The sequence below is a fragment of the Mandrillus leucophaeus genome, unplaced genomic scaffold, assembly GCF_000951045.1.
Source record: "Mandrillus leucophaeus isolate KB7577 unplaced genomic scaffold, Mleu.le_1.0 Scaffold1011, whole genome shotgun sequence".
Classification (NCBI taxonomy): domain Eukaryota; kingdom Metazoa; phylum Chordata; class Mammalia; order Primates; family Cercopithecidae; genus Mandrillus; species Mandrillus leucophaeus.
The window spans coordinates 261676-279649 of record NW_012098222.1 but is presented as its reverse complement, the minus strand read 5'-3'; the positions used below and the strand labels follow the sequence as shown (position 1 = coordinate 279649).

The 17974-nt window shown below is 44.8% G+C and overlaps 1 protein-coding gene and 1 pseudogene across 1 annotated transcript in view; both read left to right on the top strand.

Moving 5' to 3' along the window:
• The first annotated feature begins 2439 nt into the window (after nucleotides 1-2439).
• Nucleotides 2440-3348, top strand: LOC105536436 (annotated as a pseudogene).
• Nucleotides 3349-14473: 11125 nt separating this feature from the next.
• The window catches only part of GAB4 (GRB2-associated binding protein family, member 4), a 56264-nt gene continuing 52763 nt past the window's right edge, over nucleotides 14474-17974 (top strand). The window contains exons 1-3 of the mRNA XM_011975866.1: nucleotides 14474-14507; nucleotides 14748-14941; nucleotides 16847-17110. Coding sequence (XP_011831256.1) covers nucleotides 14474-14507; nucleotides 14748-14941; nucleotides 16847-17110 — 492 coding nt within the window. The remainder of the gene's footprint in view (nucleotides 14508-14747; nucleotides 14942-16846; nucleotides 17111-17974) is intronic.

Here is a 17974-nt window from a genome sequence, read left to right as displayed (position 1 = left end):
TTGCTTTATGAATCTGGGTGCTCCTGTATTGGGTGCATATATTTTTAGGATAGTTAGCTCTTCTTGTTGAATTGATCCCTTTACCACTATGTAATAGTCTTCTTTGTCTCTTTTGATCTTTGTCAGTTTAAAGTCTGTTTTATCAGAGACTAGGATTGCAACCCCTGCCTTTTTTTGTTTTTCAATTACTTGTAGATCTTCCTCCATCCCTTTATTTTGAGCCTCTGTGTGTCTCTGCATGTGAGATGGGTCTCCTGCATACAGCACACTGATGGGTCTCAACTCTTTATCCTATTTGGCATTCTGTGTCTTTTAATTGGGGCATTTAGCCCATTTACATGTGTTAATATTGTTATGTGTGAGTTTGATCCTGTCATTATGTTGTTAGCAGGTTATTTTGCCTGTTAGTTGATGCAGTTTCTTCCTAGCATCAAAGGTTTACCTAGTCAAACCTCAGCAATGGCGGATGCCCCTCCTCCAGCCTGGCTGCTGCCTCCCAGTTCAATCTCAGACTGCTGTGCTAGCAGTGAGGAAGGCTTCATGGGCTTGGGACTCACCGAGCCAGGTGCGGGATATAATCTCCTGGTGTGCCATTGGCTAAGACTGTTGAAAAAGTACAGTATTAGGGTGGAGTGTCCCGATTTTCCAGGTACCATCTATCATGGCTTCCCTTGGCTAGGAAAGGGAAATCCCCCAACCCCTTGCACTTCCCGGGTGAAGCAATGCCCTGCCCTGTTGTGGCTCACACTCTCCATGGGCTACACCCACTGTCCAACCAGCGCCAATGAGATGAACCAGGTACTTCAGTTAGAAATGCAGAAGTCACCCGTCTTCTGTGTCAGTCACACCAGGAGCTGTAGACCAGAGCTGTTCCTATTCAGCCATCTTGGTGCCTCCCCTTGCTTTTTCTTTTTCTGATTTCAACTTGACAGCAGAACTCAACTGTGCTGATGGTGCAGATGCATGTTGGTGGGAACTTTTCATTGTTTGATTCTGACATTTATGATAAATGGATTCACTTACTAAAGTTTTGTAGAGAGAGCAATAACCATTTAATCACCTAGATGATGTTTCCTTTATAAAATCAAACATATCTGGTGGTTTTAAAGCAATATTTTTTTAACCTCAGTCACTTATGATTATTAGAGAAGAATACTAAGTGTCAAGATGTTTGCATTGCCTTTCATATTTTTATTTATGGGACAGTGTAATGATAAACGAGTTTGAATCTATAACCAGACACACTTGCATCCCCCCCAATTTGTGCTAATTTACTGTTTTTTATATTTCATGCATGAAGCTAAATTGTTTTTACCCATGGATTAAAGTAAAATGATACAATGATACCTGAATCCTGTTCAAATAACATGAAATGGAAACTGCAAAATTGTTTTGCAAAATTTTACAAGGTATTATGGTATTGAGGATATCCCAAGAAAACTTGAGAGGCATTAGCTTTCTCATTGGAGACAGACATTCTTGTATCAAGTAAAGTCTCAGGAAAAAGAACCATGTGTGACTATTTTAATGCAACCTCTTGGTTGAAATATAATGATTAAAAGTAGTGTTTATCTTGTTGATAACTGAGAGGCAAATATTAAAAATTTTGTTTTGAGATGAAGAGAGTTCACATGATAAATCTCTGGGATGTGAACTAAACTGGGAGAGCACCAGGACCATTTCTAAGACATACAGTTAATTAGGGTTTGGGTAAACAGAATAGCGTTCCCCATTCCCTAAAAAAGATACTTACATCCAAGTTCTTAGATACTGGAAATACATTACAATTCATGGCAAAGAGAATATAAGGCTGCAGATGGGATCAAAACTGCTGATATGCTGATGAAAAATAAGAAGACTATTATGAATTATCATGGTGGGTCCAGTAGAAGCATAAACATCAAAAACCATGGAAGAGTGAAGAATAAACCGTATCAAAGTGACAGATCATGAGAAAGACTCAATTGGATATATTTTTGTTTGTTTTAATGAGTCTTTCCACTTCAGCATATGTTTTACTCAATTCAACTATGCAAATGTGATTCATTTTATATGCTTGTCACTGAATTGGGTGCTAAAAATAAAATGAGAGAACATAAAATAATAAAAATATGATTTCTAAAGATGGAGGGCAAAGGACATTAGGAATACAGTGTGCACCCTATACAAGCATGATTGCAAATGTAGTCATTGCATATATATATATATATACACACATATATATAAAAAATTATTTGGTTTAGAAAATAGTGCAGGAGGTACATTATTAAGAATTTATAGTCAAGGTTAATCAAGAATAAGTGAGTAAAATAAAAATAATAATGACGTTAATAATTTCAAACACTGAATAAAGAACATTGATGATATGAAGTCAATTTGTTTTTCATATCTACAAAATATGTTTCTTCTATGCCATTAGGATGAACACAGTTTTCACTTATGTTATCTTTTAAAAAGTATCAAGCTAGTATTGGAATCTCAGCTAACATTTTCCTTCTTCTCTTCCACATTTTTACATTCTTTCAGGATCACAGGCCTAAGACCCATGCCCTGGTCACCAGTCATTTGGCCTTTGTCCACCTAGTAATGCTCTTCACTGCAATGGAGTTTTTGTCTCCAGACATGTTTGAGTCACCGAATTTCAGAATAACTTTAGATGTAAAGCTTTGTTCTATGTGCACAAGGTGATGAGGGTCCTCTCCATCTACACCACCTGCCTCCTGAGCATGCTGCAGGCCATTACCATCAGCCCCAGAACCTCCTGGTTAGTGAGATCTAAACATAAATTTACAAAATACAATATCCTGGGCTTATTCGTTTTTTGGTTTAGCAATTTGTCTTTCAGTAGTGACATGATAATTTACACTGTAGGTTGTTACAATGACTCAGATAATTTTGAATATCAGCAAATATTGCATACTTTTCCCAGTGAATGTCATCATCAGGGTGCTATTTCTTATGCTGTTGTTATCCAGAGATGCCTTCTTCATAGGAATCACGTTCCTCTCAAGTGTATACATGTTGATTCTTTTGTCCAGGCATCAGAGGCACTCCCAGCGCTTTCACAGCAGCAGCCTTATGTTAAGGACCTCCCTAGTGAAAATGGCCACCAAGACCATCCTCATGCTGGTGAATTTCTTTGTGCTCATGTACTCAGTGGACTTCACCCTCTCATCATCCACAGTGCTGTTATGGGTATTTGGCCCTGTCATCTATGGTGTCCACAAGTTTGTGGTCAATGCCTATGCCACTGTCAGTCCTCTGGTGCTAATCAGATCTGATAAAAGAGCCGTCAATATTCTGCAAAAGTTTCAATGGAAGTGCCATCTATTTTTAACAAGTTGGTGATAAAATTTTCTAAAAATTATTTCTTCATAATCAATTAAATTATACAAAAAGCACATAACTTTCTTTCTGATTTAAATAAAATATGTGAATTGTACTTTTATAATATCTCAACATCTTTTAATTTTTTGGTGCCAAGAACTATGTGCTTTCCTCAGTTCAATGTCCACTATGATTTTGTATTCTCAAGGTCTGCCTCTTACCCCTTCATTTTAATTTTACCTTTATACAGGAAAACGTTATTTTCTTCTCGAGTACACTCTTAGGTGGCTCCTATTGGCAAACAAACCTCTCAGTTTTAATTTTTGAAATTATTTTAATTTTTCTTCTTTATTGAAGATATTTAGCTACATTCAAATTCTAGCTTGAATAAAAAATTTTTAAGCATGATTTTAAAATTTGTTTTTAATTGAAGATAACGTGTAAGTTTATTACATACAAATGATGTTTTGAATTACATATAGATTATAAAATGGTTAAATCTAGCTAATTAACAAATGCATGATCTAAAAGTTATTATTTTTTGTGGTGAAAGCACTTAACATCAACTACTTTTCCATTTTTCAGGACTACAACATGTCATAATTAAGTATGGCTGCCAGGTTGCACAACAGAGCTTGTAAAATGTATTTCTTCTATCTAATTGTAACTATGTTTCCTTTGACCAACATCTTTGCATCCTCCCCACTAACCAACCGATGTTCTGGTAAACACCATTCTACTCTCTACTTCTAAGAGATAAGCTTGTTTAGATTCCACATTTGAATAAATTCCTGTGTTTTTTGTCTCTCTGTGTCTGGCTTATTTCACTTATCATAATGTCCTCCAGGTTCATCTATGTTGTCTTAAATGGTAGAATTTTATTCTGCCATTCATTTTGTTATGCCATATATTTGTGGCTAGATAGCATTTCATTGTGTTTACATACCATGTTGTCTTATCCATTTATCCTTTGATGGACACTGTGATTGATTCCATATCTTGGCCACTGTCAATAGTGCTGTAATAAACATGGGAGTGTAGCTATCTCTTTAACATACTGACTTTATTTCTTTTGGTTATATGCCCAGTTGTAGAATTGCTGGAACATAGAGTAGTTCCATTTTCAGGCTGAGAAACTTCCATACTTGTTTTTCATAGTGGCTGTATTAATTTGTATTCAAACCAACAGCGTATAAGAGTTACCTTTATTCCACATCCTTGCCAACACTTGTTCTCTTTTGTCATTTTGATTATGGCCATTCTAATTAAGATAAGGTAAGGTCTGGTAGTTTTTGATTTGCATCTCCCTGGAGGTAATAAACACAAAGATAGAGAAACTGGGAGATACAAGAGGACAGAAATGACTCAGTGATAAACACCATGGAGTCTCACCCACAATTGGCACACTCTGATCCTCTAACCAAATGACAAGCCACAGTCCAATAACTTGTTTTAAAGAAAAATGAGAAAAAAAAATCTCTAAAAACAAGGACAGGCAAGGACAGTGTCCCCCTTTGGGCACAACAGCTGGTTTTATGTGATAATTACAGCACCTCTTCTTGCAAGCATTTGTGTCAATGGAGGATTTTACTAAGGATGATGGACATCTAAGGTTCCCAAAGTTAAGAACTTTAAGTATTCCCAAATTGGTCTTCTTGTATGCTGAATTAGAGAAGTTAGGTTTCGGAATCATGGAAAATAAATGAGGGTTGTATTTTAGCTGGCACCTAAAAACATCCAAAAGTGGAAATGATAAACTTACTTAGAAAGGTAACAAGAAAATGTTTGAAACTACCTCAGAATCAAAGAAAAGTAGCAAAAACAGCTTCTAAAATCAGGAAGGTGCCAGAAACTGTCTTCTTTTTCTTCCCCCGAAGCTCTGCTTTGTAAACTTCCTTGCCTGGATGATTTCATTTTGTTTCTCTTTCTCCTCCCCATGTTCCTTCTTAAACCACAAAGGGTCCAGAAATAGCTACAGAAGAAGAAAAATAGCAGTCATTTCTTTTAAAGCAAAACCCACAGAAGAATGGGTTCAAATATAAGATATATACTTTATACCAAGTCAGAATTAAGTGCTCCAATGTTTGGATTTCCTCATCTGACTCATGACACCTTAAGTTTGCCAAGGAATTCCAAATAATGCTTAAGACCTGTGATTCAGGGTTTTCAAACCAATATCAGCTAATTGACTTACTAGTCCTCCAAAACAAAGCCGAAGAATGCTACAAGGTAGCGAATTAGAAACAGCTTTAGCAGATTTTAACAAACTAAAGTGCAAATGGGAGAGAGAAGCCTAGGCAGTTTTGCAACTGCCTCTGTGGGGATTTACTACAGCTATTCCCCTAATCCTACAGACTGGGCAAAATACAACAATGTAGTATATATCCCAGCAAAACCATACCTGATTATTATATCACATTTATTTTCATTTTTGTGAATACACAGTAGTTGTGTGTATAAATGGGGTACATGAGATACTTTGATACAGGCATGCAACGTGTAATAATCACAGCACCGTAAATGGGGTATCTATCTCCTCAAGCATTTATTCTTTGTATGACCAAAATTCAATTATATTATTTCAGTTATTTAAAAAGGTACAACTAAATTATTATTGATTATAGTAATTGTCAATTATTGACAATTGCAGTGTTGTGGTATCAAGTACTACTTTTGTGCTATCAGTACAAACTGTGCTATCAGTACAAATACTACTGTTGTGCTATCAGCACAAATACCCTGTTGTGCAATCAAATAGTACCTCTACCTCTTATTCATTCTTTTAAACTATTTTTTGTACCCATTAACCATCCTCACTTCCCTGCATGCCCCTACCAAACTGCCCCCCTACTATGCTTCTCGGCCTCTGGTAACCATCCTTCTACTCTCTGTCTCCATGAGTTCAACTCAGTGGGATCCTCAGCTCCCACAAATAAGTGAGAACATGCAAAGTTTGTCTTTCTGTGGCTGGCTTATTTCATTTAATATAATGACCCTCATCTATGTTGTTACAAATGACAGGATCTCATTCTTTTTTTCTGGCTCCACTGTGTATATGTACCACACTTTCTTTATCCATTCATCTATTGATTGACACTTATGTTGCTTCCGAATCTTGGCTATTTTCAACAATGCTGCAACAAACATGGGAATGTAGACATCTCTTCAATATACTGACTTCATTTCTTGTGAGTATATACTTAGCAGTGAAATTGCTGGATTATATGGAAGCTCTATTTTAGTTCTATGAGGAATCTCCAAGCTGTTTTCCACAGTGGTTGTACTAACTTACATTTCCACCAACAGTGTACCAGGCTTCCCATTTCTCCACATTCTCACTAGCATTTGCTGTTGCCTGACGTTTGGACAAAATTCATTTTAACTGGGGTAAGATGATATCTCATTGTAGTTTTGATTTGCATATCTCTGATAATATACCTGCTTGCAATTCATATGTCTTCTTTCAAGAAATGTTTATTGAAATATTTTGCCCATTTAAAAAATCAGATTACTAGATTTTTTTCCCATACAGTAGTTTGAGCTGTTTATCTGTTCTAGTTATTAATCCTTTGTCAGATGAATAGTTTGCAAATATGTTCTCCTATTCTGTGGGTTGTCTCCTCACTTTGTTGATCATTTCCTTTGACATGCAGAAGCTTTGCAACTTGATGTAGCTTCATTTGTCCATATTTGCTTTGGCCGCCTGTGCTTGTGGGTTATTATTCAAGACATTTTTGCCAATACCTGGAGAGACTTTCTCAATGTTTTCTTATAGTTTTTAAATTTGAGGTCTTAGATTTAAGTATTTAGTCCACTTTGATTTGAGTTTTGTTTATGGCAAGAGATAGGGGTTATAGTTTCATTCTTTTGCATATAGATATCCAGTTTCCCTAGCATGATTTATTGAAGAGATTGTCTTTGCCCTAATTTAAGTTCTTGGGACCTTTGCCGAAAATGAACTCAGTGAAAATGTATAAAATTTTTTTCTGGGTTGTCTGTTCAATTCCATTGGTTCATGTGTCTATTTTTATGCCAGTACCAGGCTGCTACAGTTACTATAGCTTTGTAATATAATTTGAAGTCAGTTACTGTGATTCCTGCATTTAATCTGTGAATTGCTTTGGATAATGTAGACATTTTAACATACTAACACTTTCAATCCATGAACATGGAATATCTTTCAATTTTTGTGTCTTCAATTTATTTTATGATTGTATTATAGTTTTTATTGTAGAAATCTTTTACTTCTTTGGTTAATTTCTATGTGTTTAGTTCTATTTGTGACTATTATAAATGGTATTTCTTTTTAATTTCTTTTTCAGATTGTTCACACTTGGCACATAGAAATGCTACTGATTTTTGCCAGGCGCAGTGGCTCACGCCTGTAATCCCAGCACTTTTGGAAGGCTGAGGCAGGCGGATAACGAGGTCAGGAGATCGAGACCATCCTGGCTAACACGGCAAAACCCCGTCTCTACTAAAAATACAAAAAAAAATTAGCTGGGCGTGGTGATGGGCGCCTGTAGTCCCAGCTCCTCAGGAGGCTGAGGCAGGAGAATGGCATGAATCCGGGAGGCAGAGCTTGCAGTGAGCCAAGATAGCACCACTGCACTCCAGCCTGGGTGACAGAGTGAGACTCCATCTCAAAAAAAAAAAGAAAGAAATGCTACTCATTTTTATATCTTGATTTGTATCCTGAAACTCTACTGGATTTATCAGTTCTAGTAGTTTTTGTGGAGTCTTTAGGTTTTTTACAAATATAAGATTATATCATCTGCACACAAGGATAATTTGTCTTTTCCCCTTCTATTTAGATGCCCTTTATTTCTCTCTCTTGTCTGATTGCTCTTGCTAGGACTTCCAGTACTATGGTGAATAACAGTGGTGAAAGTGGGCATCCTGGTCATGTTCCAGATCTTAGAGAAGGGGATTTCAGTGTTTCCCCAGTCAGTATGACACTAGCTGTGGGTACGTCATATATGGCTTTTATTATGTTAATAATGTTCTTTCTCTACCCAGGTTCATGATGTTATGTTGAATTTTATCAAATACTTTTTTCTGTCTTAATTTAAATTATTATAAAATCTTCGTCCTTCATTTTGTTGATGTGATGTATCATATGGATTGATTTGCAACCATTCTTGCATCCTTGTGATAAATCACACATGGTCATGAAGAATGATTTTTTAATGTAATGCTTAAAGTTTTGCTAGTATTTTGTTGAAGATTATTGCATCAATATTAATTGGAGATATTGCAGTTTTCTTTTTTAAAGTGTCTTTGATTTTGGCATAAAGGTAATTATGGTGTTACAGAATGAGTTTGGAAGCATTCCCCATCTCTATTTTGTGGACTAGTTTCAGTAGAATTGGTGTTAGTTCGTTAAATGTTTGTTAGAGTTCAGTACTAAAGCCATAGAATACTGGGCTTTTCTTTACTGCGAGACGTTTTATTACAGCTTTGATCTCATTGTTATTGGTCTGTTCATGTGTTGTATTTCTTCATGTTTCAATTTTGGTGTGTTTCTTGGTGCTAGTCTGGCCCACTCAGACCTGCTCCATGCTCTCCATCAGACAGCTGGTGGCCCTTCTTGAAGAGTGAGTGCAGCAGGGACTAGCGGTTGGGCTGAAGCCCCTTGGCCTCATGCAGACTCTCCAATACTCATTGAACTTCACGGTGAGGGACAGGGGACCCACCCTGTCTCTCAGCGGGAAAGCAGGGAGTCCTTGTTCAAGGAAGCCCCTGGGGCAGCCGCAGGAGGCAGCCCTGGGACAAAGCGCCCAAGGCCCCCCTCGACCGGCCATCCTGCCTCCTCTGCAGGACCTTCTCTTCCCCTCTTTCCCTCCCTCCTGAGGTGAAAAGGAGGGGAGGAGGCCACGGAGCCCACTGTGTCAGGGAAGCCTGGCCCTTCCTTTTGAGCCTCCAGGGGACTCTCACGGGTCTCGCCCCTTCTCCAGGACCTGGAAGCTTCTTTCCCTGAAGAGCCCTGACCTCCAGTCCCAAGTGTCTCTTCCCCATTGCTTCCTGTTTCTCCTTTCGCCTCCACCACCACCACCACCAGGGGCTCACACTCCCTGCTTTTGGGCTTCAAATGTTGTACTACGTGCTTGACTCACTAGCCTGCTTAATCTTCAAAATCACTCTATCTAGAAGACATTCTAGGCTGGGCATTGTGGTTGATGCCTGTAATCCCAGCACTTTGGGAGACCCAGATGGTCTGACTACTTGAGTGTATGAGTTACAGACCAGCCTGGGCAACATAGCAAGATCCTGTCTCTACAAACACAGAAAAAACTAGTGGGGTGCTGTGGCACATGTGTGTAATCCCAACTACTTGGGAGGCTGAGATGGGAGGATCGCTTGAGCCTGGGAAGTCGAGGCTGCAGTGAGCTGAGATCACGCCACTGCACTCCAGCCTGGGCAACAGACTGAGACTCTGTCTCAACATAAAAATAAAAATAATGTAAAAAGTGAAATTGCCGAAATCACTCATTTAACCAATAAGATGAGCCACTACCTACCAGGGACAATGAAAGTTTAAAGGCACCAAGAATTATGAAGGCAGCATTGAACCCACTTGAAATATGAACACCACATTGGGTGAATTTAGATAGGAAGGACAAGGAGCCATTCCTAGGAATATCATTATATATGGGAAAACACTGAAAAAAGACTCTGCAATGTTTGAGAAAATAATGGCCATAGAAAAAGATTTCATGGACCTTCCGGCTTATGAAAAAATCAACTGAAATTGCTTAACATTAGGTTAGAGCAATAAAAAGGAAAAATAAACCTTTATATAAGAAGATAGTTGGAATAGGGGACAGGAATGACCCATTTCCTGGTCTCTGCCTAGAACAGGGCTGGGGAAAAATTTGTGGTCATCACATTGACTGTTGCATAAACACATATTCTTTCTATATGTCATCATGGAGCAGGTGCTACAAAGACAAGGCAAGGAAAAGGAATAGAGAATATTGCTGGGTGCTTTTCTGTAGGGTGATCAGGAAAGGACTCACTGAAAAAGAGACATTAGAGCAGAGCAAGTGTGAGAGAGAGAGTCATAGAGAGATCTGTGGGCAGAGGATTCCACGTGAGGGCAACAGACACTGCAAAGCCCCCGAGGCAGGGAGTGCTTGGCGTGTCTGAGGAGCCAGAAAAAGGCCAGTGGGGCTGGAATGGAGTGAGTGAGGAGTAATAGGGGCAGAACACATATAGCCTTAGAGATCATGGCTCTAGGTGTTTTGTTTTATTTTCCAATTTTTAAAATGGTGTTAAAATACACATAACATAAACTATAGTAGTTTAGCCATGCTTCAGTGAACAGTTCAGTAATATTAACACTCATATGGTTGTGCAACCATTACCACCATCCATCTCCAGAATTCTTTCCAACTTGTAAAACCGAAACCCTCTATCATTAAACAATAGCTCTCCATTCTCCCTTCCACCCAGCCGAGGCAAGCACCACTCTGCTTTCTGTCTCTATGCATTTGACTGTTCTTGGGACCTTATAAAAGCAGAATCTATGGTATTTGTCTGTTGTGACTTATTTCACTTAGTCTAACGTCTTCAGGGTTATTTTAATAACATTTGTCAGAATTACCTTCCTTTTGAGAAATGAAGAATATTCCATTATATGTATAGACCACATATTGTTTATCCATTCATCTGTCACTGACATTAGAGTTGCCTCTACATTTAAGCTATTAGTGAATAATTCTGCTATGACCATGGATGTACAAATACTTCTTTGACCCTTCTTTGAATTCCTTTGTGTAGACACCCAGAAGGGAAGTGCTGGATCATGTGAGCCTCCACCCCACTGTCTGAAGTCGTCCTTGAGCCTCCACTCTGCTGTCCCCAGAGCTGTCACTGATGTTCCACCCTACTATCTGGGAGCTGGTCTGAGTCTGCACCCTGCTGTTCTTGGAGCCCAAAAAGCCCACCAGGGCCGGTCAAACTCCACCCCTCCCTTGATATCTCCTTCCAGGCATCAGCACTTTGGAAAAGCCATTATGTACCTTTTAATATCTATGAAAGGTGCCTCAGGAAGGTATGGAAGGCATGGAGAGATCACCACCACCAGGTTATGGTGTCTCACCTGTGTCCACTGGCCCCATGCTGGCCCTTTAAGGGGTAAGAGCGGAACAGGCTGGGAGACTACACCTCTTTTATCAAAGTGGGCATAGATAAAGCCAGAAAGGGGACGGGAGAATGTGGTGCTATGGGCAGGATGCTGAGGGCAGAGGCCCCTCCCCACAGGTGCTAAGCAGATCAGGCAAGGAGGAGTTTCCAGCCTCCATCCAGACAGGACTTCTAACCACTGCTAGAGGCCCCTTCTTGGGAGGTCCTGTCCCAGCCAAGGGCCAGCTCCAGAGACTTTTGTCCATTTTCCACAAGACGGACATGATGCAGGTGGCTGTATCTGGGCCCCAGAACTTTCAGGACTGAGCCCTGGTGAAGACAGGAGGGAGTTGTGGGCCCTGGATGTCCCTGTGCAGCCGATGCCTCTGGCTGGGACCATTCACCACCCAGATGCCTCCTCACTTGGTCTCCAAGCCTCACTGGTCATGTGAAAGGCCACGGGGCAGGGCTGGGATGGGTTCAGGGCTCCATGTGCTTCCTGAGAGGGATGAAGGGTTGCATCCCCCATAGCAGCCCAAGGCATAGTAGCCACTACTACCCCACTCAGTCTCAGTGAGCAGGCTTGTGGGGGATGTAGGGGCCTGGTCCTCCAGTGGCAGGTAGGCAGGCAGCGGTGCCTCTCACTCCTCACACTCCGCTGGCAGCATATCCTCCAAACTTGGGGCTCCTAGGAGGTGTTTCCATGCCCTCCTGCTCTCCTCCAGGTCACAGATTTCCAGGGACATGCTGAGCCACAGGTGAGCACCGCAGTGGCCCCTCGCACACTGAATTCCAAGGCTCCTTGTGAGGTGCTGGCATAGTCCTGGCTCGGCTGCACACTGGCCACGTGGGCCTCCATCCAGGCCTGGAGCAGAGTATGGGATGAGGGAAGGGCTCAGGCAGCATGATCAGAACTCACCCTGGGAGTGGTAACCTCCTCCTCAGCAGGCCCTCCCTCCTCCTCCAAGAAGCCCTCCTGATGTCCACATCAAGCAGCACCTGTGCCAGAAACATTCTGTCTTCCTTACTATGTGCCAGCTCAGCCTCAACATGGGACCCTGAGTCTCTTCAGTCCCCTCACTGCTCCCCTAGCACAGAGCCTGGTGCTCACAGCAGCCTGCACCAGGGTACAGATGGTGACATGTGCTGAGGACAGAAAAAAAGCCTGGCAGCATGCAGCGTGTGTCCCAGGGCCTTTCAGCAGCTACAGAGACTGGGTACGCCCACCTGAACAATTTTCTCTGTCTCTCTCTCTCTCTCTCTCTCTCTCTCACACACACACACACACACACACACGCACACACAGCATGACAGACAGGTGACACTAAGACTGGTGACTTTCAAGGTACTTGGGAAAGGCCAGCTGACCTGAATCCCTCTGTGGAGACATAGGAGACCTCTGCCTCCAAAAGGAAGCTCTTCCTTTGGTGGGATCAGAAGTATCCACCCAACATACCACACACACACTACACCTTCCATCACTGCATTGCTCCCTGCCAGACCCCCACCCATGGGCCTGAATAATCCCTGGCAGATGCCCTGGTTCTACAGAGAAGGGCTGGTGCCTGCAAGTGGATGACACAGGTCAGGGTACAATCACAACCTCTGCCCCACTCAGCCTTGTCTTCAGCTGCCCAGGCTCTTGACAGTCACATCTGCCACTCCGAGGAAAGACGGGAACTCTGCCAAGACCCAGGTGCTCAGTTTTAAGCTTTAAATTATATTTTTGAACAACAATCCTAAGAACTAGGTTCCCTGTTGAAAGGGAAAATGGTTTTTTTTGCATAATATGCTGGCAATACTGTGTGGAGGGGATGTCTCTGCCACACAGGGTCCAGGGAAGCCACAGGACCAGGAAAGGAGACCCTGGTGTCACCCTACAAGGAAGAAGTTGAGACAAAGTTAATCTTAGTGGAGAGTTTATTTGAGACAAACTTCAGGATTGCAACTCCGGAGCATAGACTCAAGTTATCCTGAATATACACTCCAATTAGCAGCAGTTATGAGCTGATTTTTTTTTTTTTTTTGAGACGGAGTCTTGCTCTGTCACCCAGGCTGGAGTGCAGTGGCCAGATCTCAGCTCACTGCAAGCTCCGCCTCCCGGGTTTACGCCATTCTCCTGCCTCAGCCTCCCGAGTAGCTGGGACTACAGGCGCCCACCACCTCGCCTGGCTAGTTTTTTGTATTTTTTAGTAGAGACAGGGTTTCACCGTGTTAGCCAGGATGGTCTCGATCTCCTGACCTCACGATCCGCCTGTCTCGGCCTCCCAAAGTGCTGGGATTACAAGCTTGAGCCATGAGCCGATTTTTAAAGGCAAAACAAGTGGGACAAGGAAGGGGCAGATACAATTCCTCAGGAATTTTAGTTGGTTCATAGCAATAACACTCCTTAGTGATGGGCTGCACACTGTTAAGCTACAGGGTGCGATGTATGGCATCCGGTGTGACACTGTTAAGCTATAGGGTACGGGGTGTGGCATCTGGTGTGGCATTACGAGGTAAATTCAGAGCTACTTCTGGCAACAGCAGTATCAAGAATACACAGCTCAATGTGAGGGAGTAGGACATGACTGTGGTCTCATTTTAATGCCTCCTTCTGGGCCTGATAATTAGAAACACTTGCATTTCTAAGATAAAAGTTATTTCCTGATTGCTGAAGACCCAGGTCAGCTTGGTCCGGACCCCAGGGACCTCATGCCTTGTGCCCTTTGCCCACAGTGAGAAGCCTGAGGGAGGACACTGGAGCCCACCTCCCAGAGCTCTCCCTCTGCCCCTCCTCCCACCCATGGGGCATGAACTGCCAGCTCAGTAGGGAGGGGAGGGTCTATGTGACCCCCAAGTAGTTCACCAATACATGGGCTGTAGGAGCCAGACAGGGCTCAAAGAGGAGGAAATGCAGAGCCCATTCCTGGCTCTGGTACCAATGTGTGACCCCAGGGGAACCGAAGGGGTGGGCAGACCAGGAGCCCAGGGTCAGTGAGGGTCCCAAGGGCAGCATCAGTGCCAGGGACCTTTCCCCATGGCCACAGGACAGACCCTCACAGAAGGAGGAGGTGAGCCCTACAGTGGGCACAAACAGCTGCAAACCAGAGGAAATAGAGATAAGTTATGAGAAACTTACATTTTCCCATCAGCCATGCAACGGAACACACAAGAAAAATAAATCATCAATGGAAAGTAAAGTGGTTTTTTTTTTTTTGTCCACTTGAGACACAGAGGATAAATTTAAACTCACTGTATATATATATAAAAAAGGCTCAAGATACTGATAAGTCCCCCAACCATCATCAAAGCCAACATCCTGGGCAGGCTAGACCTTGGGGCAACACCTGCCCTCCACGCGCTGCGGCAGTCTCTGCACGCTCCTGAAGTTCCCGTTGTGCGCACTGTAGGGGGCTGGAAGAATGTTGCTGGAGAAGACATATTCTGGAAGAGGGTTCTTTCCACCCTGAGGCCAGAAGACAGTCAGAGGTCCATGGGGACCCAGGTAGGGGCTCCTGCTGAGGCCCCAGTTGGCATGAGGTCACTGTAGGGGCTGAGCTCCCTTCCAACCAGGAAGAGCTCATCTGCCTCACTCCTGCCACTGCCTCTCTCCTCTCTCACCCCATCCAAACCTACTCTCAGGGCAGGATCCAACTGGGTACCCTGTGGCCTCCCTGGCTAACTGATTTATACTAAGGCATACGTCCTATACAGTGTGAGCTGTGATGGTGAGTTTAGAATTGACTTGCCATGACTGCAGCCTGTAGAGGGAGCCAGCACCTCCAGGAACCCCATCCTTGCCATCAGCAGAGGGTCTATGGCTCTTACCTCAACCAATGTCTCCCTGAGCACCATGTCTGCCTGACCAGGACCCACTGGTCCTCCCATGAGGATGTTGCCTAGGGTTCCAACCCAATAGGTCCAAATACACCTCACCAACCTCCCCTCCGGGTTGTCCCCCCATTCCCCACCTCAGGGTCACTACTCATATCTCATCCACCCACATGTCTCCTCAGTCTCAAGACCCTGCAATTTCCTCCACTTGGCTTCATCTCCACTTTTCTTACCAGCTCAAACCAAATCTTATCTCTGTGGACATCCCACTGGCCCTCATCAGGTCCCCCATGTCTGCTTGTTTCCGCAATCCATTCTCAAAACATAAAGCATAACATGTCACAGTTTCACGCTCTTCAGCACTTTCCTTTGCTCTAAGGAGAAGCCAGGCACCCACTCACCTGGCCCCACCCAGCACCCCCATTCCCACACACTCTTCGTTGCATCCTCCCTGCTACCTGATGAGGCCCCTGTGCCCCTCTTGTAAGCTGACACGCAGTGCACATTGGCAATGGCTTACTGAAGACGCCCCTTGTCTGTCCTGTTCTCTAAGACATCTGCAGGGGCAAGAACAGATCCTGTGCACATCAGATGCCCCCAACTGTGCTTTCACACAATGTGTGAACAAAGAAGCAAACCAAGCTCCTCCAGAGGCAGGAGACAAGGACCTCCGGCTTCTTGGTCCCCATGACGCAGGGTCTGGTTGAGGCCAAGCCGCCCTCCTCTTCCACCTCTTCTCTCCTTCCCTTCTCTTCCCAGGCAACATGCGAACCTCCAACTGGCCCAGGAAGGAACTTGTAAAGCGCACCCCAACCAGGATAAGACAGTGGGGCATAAATGCGAGGAGAGGGGTTGGCTCTCGGTGCCACACTTCACGAACACTCACACATGCACACACTGATGCATGCACACGCTAACACATGCACGCACGTGACATAAGTACACACATGTGCACACAGCGACATCCCAATACTTTCACAAACATACACAACACAAACAGCCCAAACCCTCACTCTAAAACCTAACCCCAGCCCCCAACTGCAACCCAGAACTCAAGTCCTAGCCTGAACCTTGACCCCAAACCCCACCTCAAGTCAGAAGGTAAACCACAGGCCGAATCCCGAACTGGAACTCAAACCCCAGCAGGAACCTGAACTCTTCCGTTGTCTTTCCTCACCTGGGGCCTGGGACTCAGCATCTGACGCTCTGCTGCGCGCCTCGTTCTTGTCCTCCCCACCAGCTGTGCTCCCTGTCCCCCCTCTCCCAAGGAGCCGCCCAGCCCATGTCCCCCACCCCGGTGGTCCCGATGAGATGCACCCAGGCTGACCCAGGGAGCAAGTCCCCACCCCAATCCCCAACCCAAACCCTAAACCAGAGGCCTTGTCTAAACTTTACTCCCAAACTCCCCCTCAAATTGGAACGGGAACCACAGGCGCAAGCCTTAACCAGAACTCAAAGCCCAGCCGGAACCTGAACCCCGCCCCCGCCTGTGAGCGCCTGCGCGCGGGTCCCGCCCTCCCCACGAGCTTCACCTCTGACCCGGACCTCCCCCAAACCTGCGCTTTCGACCCCGCAGTCCCAGGGAACCGCAAGCCGCCCCCCACACCCCACCTCCAGCAGCACCCTCTCGCCCTGTCACCGCACCTTCACTGTGAGCCGCGGACCCCATTTCCCTGCCGTCCCCCTCCCCCTCCCGGGAGCTGTGACCACCGGACCCAACATTTGCGCCTTCGTCTTCGTGGCCTGGAAGCGGCCCCGCAGGCGGAGCATGACGAGTGGCCACGTGCTGCACAGCGGCTGGCTGAGGAAGTCACCCCCCGAGGAGAAGTTGAGGCTCTTCGTGAGTGCGGGCAGTGGGCGAGGGACCAGGAGCGCTACGGAGGGTCTGGGGGCTCCGGGAGGGGTGTGGGGGAGGCGGCCTGGGTCCACGGGAGGAGCTGTGGGTGGAGGCGACTTCTCCACGTCTGCATGCGAAGGCCACTCCCCGCCAGCGAGAGACGGGGTCCGAGTTTGCGTGGGTTGCGTTCCGAGTCCCAGGGAGTTGATTCCGGGGCTGGGGACCCTTTTACCCTGAGCGCTGTGGGCCTGCAGGTCGGAGAGTGGGTGGAAAAGGAGGCCAGGCTTTGCGGACCCACAGCAGGCTCCGCAGCCTCACAAAGGACAGGAACCTCGCACCCGCTCCCCTTCCCTCCCAGGCCCTGAGAATGGCGGGCACCTCGCACCCTCTCCTTTCCTCCCAGGCCCCAAGGAAGGCAGGCGCCTCAAACCTGCTCTCTTCCTTCCCGAGCCCCGAGAAGGCAGGCACCTTACACCCCCTCCTCTTCCCTCCCGGTCCCCAAGAAAACGCAGGCGCCTCGCACCAGCTTCTCTTCCCTCCTCGCCCGCCATTCCCGGGGTCATTCGCGTCCTTCCACGCCTCCACGCCTGCTGAGGGACAGTGTGCACTGCAGTGTAGTTTTCTATATATTAATTCACGTGGTTAAACGATTTAGAAAAAAAGAAGATTGGCTGCCCTTCCCCCTAGTGGCTAATTTGAAGAGTGTCGTTCTAAATTTCAACAATTTTTTTTCTTTTTTTTTTTTTTTTTTGAGACGGAGTTTTTTGCTCTGTAGCCCGGGCTGGAGTGCAGTGGTGCGATCTCAGCTCACTGCAAGCTCCGCCTCCCGGGTTCCCGCCATTCTCCTGCCTCAGCCTCCGGAGTAGC